Source organism: Phaethon aethereus (genome assembly GCF_964289735.1).
Source record: "Phaethon aethereus genome assembly, chromosome: 2".
NCBI classification, from domain to species: domain Eukaryota; kingdom Metazoa; phylum Chordata; class Aves; order Phaethontiformes; family Phaethontidae; genus Phaethon; species Phaethon aethereus.
In genome coordinates, this window is record NC_138582.1 from 5,691,434 (window position 1) to 5,697,850 (window position 6,417).

The following is a 6,417-nucleotide window of genomic DNA, read 5'->3' on the forward strand; positions in this document are numbered from 1 at the left end:
GACTTGTGCATGTTCAGGTTCCTCAGGTCTCGAACCTGATCTTGTCTTACAGTGGGAGCGACATTGCTCCTCCAGTCCCTGTCTTGCAGCCCATCCACTTGAGTGAGTGTGGGAAGAGAGACAGCCAGTGAAGACTGAGGCAAAGAAGACGTTGGGTAACACAGTCTTCTCCTCATCCATTGTTCCCAGTTTGCCAGTCTTGCTCATCAAGGCAGGTATGCTTTCTCTGACCTTCCTTTTCTGGCTGACATACCTGTAGAAGCCCTTCTTATTATTCTTTGCATCCCTTGCCAAGTTCAGCTCCAGCTGCGCCTTGGCCTTCCTGTCCCCATCCCTGCACAATTGGATGCATTTGCTGTACCTAATTTTAAGGTTTTCTGTTTGATCTTTGTTCTTCAACACAGAAGAGAAATACCAATGTCATGTTTAACTTTTCTATTTCTTTTTAATCCTTGTCTGTCTTATGGTTCACATGGAGCCATCTCTTTATACTCAGGTAAAGGGCAGTGCCATTCATGTAGAGGAAGTTAGGCTGAGTTTTGGTAGTTGAAATCTGCTACCGAGGCAGTTTCTTCTGCCTTCACTTGACACAAGTAAAACCCAGCTACTTGGAGACCGATCCTGTGCACTACGGAGGGCTATTTCCTGCTGTTAATGATCCTCTATGACCCTCTTCCTCTGGCAATTACTGACCTTCGCATTTTTCCCAGAGGCAGTCTCTGATATTAAGAAGACAGTGGTTTGTTTTAAATTTGAGATTTATTGAATTTCAGAGAACAGGCACAGCTGGAGTTTGCTTTTCATGCATTGCTCTGTGTATTGCTGGATAGATTCTATAACGCTAAAGTAATGGAGAATTAAGTCTTTCTTTTGTGTTATTTTGAAACCCCTCATTTCAGACTGCTGAAGGCAATGGCTAAGGTGCCTATTCCTTAAAGCCATGTTGCACTGGAGAAATATATGACTTTGATCCCCTGTACATGAATCTATTTGCAAAGTCTTATTCCAGCTTCATAAATAAAGTCCTTTCTTTATCCCAGCTTCATGGTGAAAAAATGGTGAAAGACATTTATCTGATATTGTGGAAAGTGAGTATGACATGGGGAGAACAGAAATCAGAATTTCTGGATATTCTGTCTCCCTGTGTGAAATGGAGAGGAATTATACCCTGCCGGTGTCTGTGGTTTCCTATCTGTAAAACAGGGATATGGATATATTCTTATCTTATGGGAGAGCTGTGAGTCCCAAGTTAATTACAAAGTCTATGACAAATCTTAGAAGTTCAACTGTGAGATAGTGTGTAAGCATATAATATTAAAGTTTTATAATCTTCCTAAACTCTCTCTGTGGATAACTTTAACGAGAGGGATATAGTGATATCAAAAGAAATCTTTTTTCACCCCAACCGTTTTCTTTAGAACCCAAGGTGAAAGCTGTTTCCACCAACTGCCATCTCTGCAACCATCTGGAAAATCACATTTTCTGAAGCTTTCCTTCTCTTTATCAGCTGTAACTAAAGCTATAAAACGGGAAGATGTCCCTGGTTTAATTAACACCCCTGTAGTTCAAAATCTGATCTTAGTAATGAGAGGCAATTATAGCCTTTATTGAGGGACAGTCAGGTGGAACAAATCCAGCATCAATCTATTGAAGACACTTTCCTTTACAGGTAATTTGGAAACTGCTTTTTATGATGAACAGGCTACCTGGCCCAATACAGCAGGTGAATCTCTGTTTCGTAACCTGAAAAGAACTTCCTATTTTGAGTTATATGCTTCTTTTATAAACTGGTTTTTTTACATCTCATCTGTCTGCCAACAAGTAGCAACTGAGCTAAGGAAATACCTGTTCCTTTTTGGAGCAAATTCTTGCCGGTTTTCTCATTTTCTTTTCCTTATCCACTGTTCCTTTTCATTTTGAATGTTGCCTGTGGTTCATATTTTTCTTCCAGCAGAACTGCAGACTGTGGTGTGCCCACATCCTGAAGGCTATGCAGACTTCTGGCTTCTGCACCTCAAAAATGATGTGATAGAGCTAGAGAAGGTCCAGAGAAGGACATTGAAATGATCAAGGGAATGTGATTTCTGGTATATGAGCAGAGAGAGTCTGTGGCTCCAGTTCAGACATGAGAAAACTGAGGGCAGGGATAAAGCTGAGTTTAGCTGAAGTCATGAAGGTGGTAGATAAAGTAGATAAAGTAGTAGTATTAAAGTAGAACATCAATACTAGAGCTAAGAAGCACTAGCTGAAACAAGATCTGCTTGAAACTATGAAGTACTTTTTTACACAGCAGATAGTGAACTTCTGGAATCTATTGCCACGGGAGGCTGAGGAGGTGGGCAGTGTCAACAGTTTCAAAAAAGGATTAGACAAATTCAGAGCAGCAGGTCCATAATCTGAGTCTAAAGGTGATGGGCAAGCTTGAGGCAATACGAGGGGAATGGTCCTGCCTCAGTAGTATCTCAGGTGCTGTCTGGCCTCTAGCTTCTGATCTGTAAGAGTGTGGGTCTGCTGTATGCCCCATGTTTCAGCTGCCAGCCCTTTATGGGCATCCTGAGATCTTAGGGGTGATATCAAACGACACTAGATGCCTCTTTCTGGAAAGCTGATTTATGCAGGCACCTACACTGGAGCTACTTACTGAAGGTGGAGCTCTACTCACATTTAAGACACCTGCATTCGGCTGTTTGCATCGAGTTGTCTACCTGTGCAGTAAATGTCTAAATTATTCTGCAGTCAACAGATGTCTAGTCAGTGTAATGGGGACCTAATGAATACAGTCAATGGGACAGTCAGTACTGTCATTTCATCTCACCATAAGGTAGACTTCAGATGGTCAGGTAAATAAATCACTACTGGCTGTTTTCATGAAATCTTTGTTGACTATAATGGGAGCTTGGACATGTAGCACACATGTAGATAACCAAAATTCGAGGTATATTAATCTTGAACCGAGTTCTGTCCCGAGATTCCTATTTCAATGACTGTAGAGAAATAGGTGTCTCCTGAGAATAACTCATTGATCTGTTTTAGACACCTAGGGGTAGGTGAGAGGAACTGCACTTGCGAACTGCATATTGCTATTAATTTACTTTACGAGGAATCTAGATAGTGGTACCCACGTGGTCAATGCACACCATGGCCAGGTGATTCTCAGCCATCCTATCTGGGAGACTTTGGTACTGTCACTTAGAATCTTAGCTGTAAGAAATGTGGAATTTTAAAGCAGTGTGATGTGAAAAAGTAAAATTATAATTTCAAAATAATTTTGCTGGGTAAAGAACTGGCTGGATGGCTGAGCCCAGAGAGTTGCGGTGAAGGGCATTAAATCCAGTTGGCGGCCGGTCACAAGCGGTGTTCCCCAGGGCTCGGTTCTGGGGCTGGTCTTGTTCAATATCTTTATTGATGATCTGGATGAGGGGATCGAGCACTCCCTCAGTAAGTTTGCAGATGACACCAAGCTGGGTGGGAGTGTTGATCTGCTGGAGGGTAGGAGGGCTCTGCAGAGGGATCTGGACAGGCTGGATCGATGGGCAGAGGCCAACTGGATGAGGTTTAATAAGGCCAAGTGCTGGGTCCTGCACTTGGGTCACAACAACCCCATGCAACGCTACAGGCTTGGGGAGAAGTGGCTGGAGAGCTGCCCAGTGGAAAAGGACTTGGGAGTGCTGGTCGACAGCCGGCTGAACATGAGCCAGCAGTGTGCCCAGGTGGCCAAGAAGGCCAACAGCGTCCTGGCCTGTATCAGCAATAGCGTGGCCAGCAGGAGCAGGGAAGTGATCGTGCCCCTGTACTCGGCACCGGTGAGGCCGCACCTCGAATCCTGTGTTCAGTGTTGGGCTCCTCACTACAAGAAGGATGCTGAGGTGCTGGAGCGTGTCCAGAGAAGGGCAACAAAGCTGGTGAGGGGTCTGGAGCACAAGTCTTATGAGGAGCGGCTGAGGGAACTGGGGTTGTTCAGTCTGGAGAAGAGGAGGCTGAGGGGAGACCTTCTCGCTCTCTACAACTACCTGAAAGGGGGTTGTGGCAACGTGGGTATTGGTCTCTTCTCCCAAGTAACTAGTGATAGAACGAGAGGAGATGGCCTCAAGCTGTGGCAGGGGAGGTTTAGATTGGATATTAGGAAAAATTTCTTCACTGAGAGGGTGGTCAAGCATTGGAACAGGCTGCCCAGGGAGATGGAAGTGTTCAAAAAATGTATGGACGTGGCACTTCAGGACATGGTTTAGTGAGCATGGTGGTGTTGGGTTGATGGTTGGACTTGATGATCTTAAAGGTCTTTTACAACCTTAATGATTCTGTGAAAACAGACACCTCCCCCCCGTCCCCAGTTTGGTTTACAATAAATGCGTAGCCATGATTTTACTGTCTGTAAACTACACTGTGAAACATGCTACATCTTCTGTCCTGGATTAGCTTAATATCCTGGAAAAATTGCCTTTGCCAGACTAGCTGTAAAAGCTGCAAAACTATAAGACAAGCTGGTAAGTTGTTTATTCTTCAGTAATTAAAGATAGAGCAGGCATTAAACCCTTAAAGTCCTATGGTGTTCCCGGAGTGAGTGGCTTTCATAGGGTGTCTAGGAGAAAGATTTGTTCAGCGTTGAAGACTTTGGAAAGGCATTTCTTTGGTGGGTGTTTCTGTGGATATTGTTAACTCCATGCTGCCAGCAGACACAGAATTTGGATGCCATCAGTGTACTCTGGTTTAGGGACAAGGCAACACCAACTACTCTGTAAAATACTGTGGGCAAGTCAACCTATTTCCAAAGTTTCCACTGTTGCATGTGATACAGGATGGATGTGACATTTCTTTAGCAAATGAATATGATACAGTCTTGTTTAGGAGACTGCACAGGTATTTGGAGTAGGATGGGTTGCCCATTCTTTTATCTTTCCCACTCCCGTGTCTACGACTTTGTTGTTTCATGTCCTGTTTGCTTCGGATACAGGACATAGGCGAGGAGGTAGGAAGAGTGTCACTGCAATGTTCCTGTAGCTTTGGATCTGGCTGTGGCATCAGAGTGTCTGCAATTCATGTGGCTTGTGTGAAAGAAGGAGCTGTGTCATCACCCGCCTTGCTGACTGTCCTGTCTTTTCATTCCCCCTCCCAGGTTATGGACATGCTGCCCCAGGGACGGATGCAGGGAAGGCCTTTTGCATGTTCTATGCGGTCCTGGGGATCCCACTGACACTCGTCATGTTCCAGAGCTTGGGCGAGCGCATGAACACCTTCGTCAAGTACCTCTTGAAACGCATCAAAAAGTGCTGTGGGATGAGGAGCACCGAGGTCTCCATGGAAAACATGGTCACTGTGGGTTTCTTTTCCTGCATGGGAACGCTCTGCATTGGAGCAGCAGCCTTTTCCCAGTACGAGGAATGGAGCTTTTTCCATGCTTACTATTACTGCTTTATAACATTGACTACGATAGGCTTTGGAGACTATGTGGCCCTGCAGACCAAAGGGGCCCTTCAAAAGAAGCCTCTCTATGTGGCTTTTAGCTTTATGTACATTCTAGTGGGGTTGACAGTCATTGGGGCATTTCTAAATCTGGTTGTTCTCAGGTTCCTAACCATGAACAGCGAGGACGAGAGGCGGGATGCTGAGGAACGGGCGTCCCTGGCAGGGAACCGCAACAGCATGATTATCCACATCCAAGAGGACTCCCAGCATGGCCGGCCACGGTACAAGGCCGAAGTAACAGACCTTCAGTCAGTTTGTTCCTGCATGTGTTACAGGTCCCACGAGTACACCAGCCGGGTGGTGTCCCACCAAAATTCGTTCAGCTCGAAGCTGAACCCCCAGTACTTTCACTCCATCTCTTACAAGATAGAGGAGATCTCGCCAAGCACATTAAAAAACAGCCTTTTCCCATCTCCTGTCAGCTCCATCTCACCTGGGTTGCACAGCTTTACAGATAACCACAGGCTGATGAAAAGGCGAAAGTCCATTTAAAGGGATTCGTCTTCTTTTGCTTTCCTTGTTTTCCCCAGTTCTTCTCTGTTGTTTTGGGGTTTTTTTGTTCCTTGAGTGAGACGGAGCGAGGCCAAAGGGAGTAGAGAACGCCAGTCCTCCTCTGAGACTCAGCTCTTGAGCATGAAGCATGGATTATTACTGTTCCAGCAAAGTATGCCTTACATTACCCCCTCGGTGGATGTCAGAGGATTCAAGGTGACGTGAAGTGGGTACCAAATCCAAAGTTGCACACACAGCTGGGAGCCTTCATGTGCCACGGGCACTCCTGACCTAATAAACTATTTTCCTCACGAGCAGGTTGCAGCGTGCGTGCTTGCGTGCGTGTTGGGTGTGTGTGCGTGTGTGTGCGCGTGCAATTCCACGACTAGTGCCATGTGACAAAAATTAAAGCATCAGGTATTTTTTTTTTTTCCTCCCTTGAAGCAATTGTGTTCCAGCCTG

General features: G+C 45.4%; 1 protein-coding gene across 1 annotated transcript in view; it reads left to right on the forward strand.

Moving 5' to 3' along the window:
• KCNK9 (potassium two pore domain channel subfamily K member 9) overlaps positions 1-5,955 on the forward strand; it is a gene marked incomplete at its 3' end in the record, with an annotated part of 93,967 nt that extends 88,012 nt beyond the window's left edge. Inside the window, exon 2 of the mRNA XM_081996333.1 lies at positions 5,114-5,955. Coding sequence (XP_081852459.1) covers positions 5,114-5,955 — 842 coding nt within the window. The remainder of the gene's footprint in view (positions 1-5,113) is intronic.
• Positions 5,956-6,417: the final 462 nt, after the last annotated feature.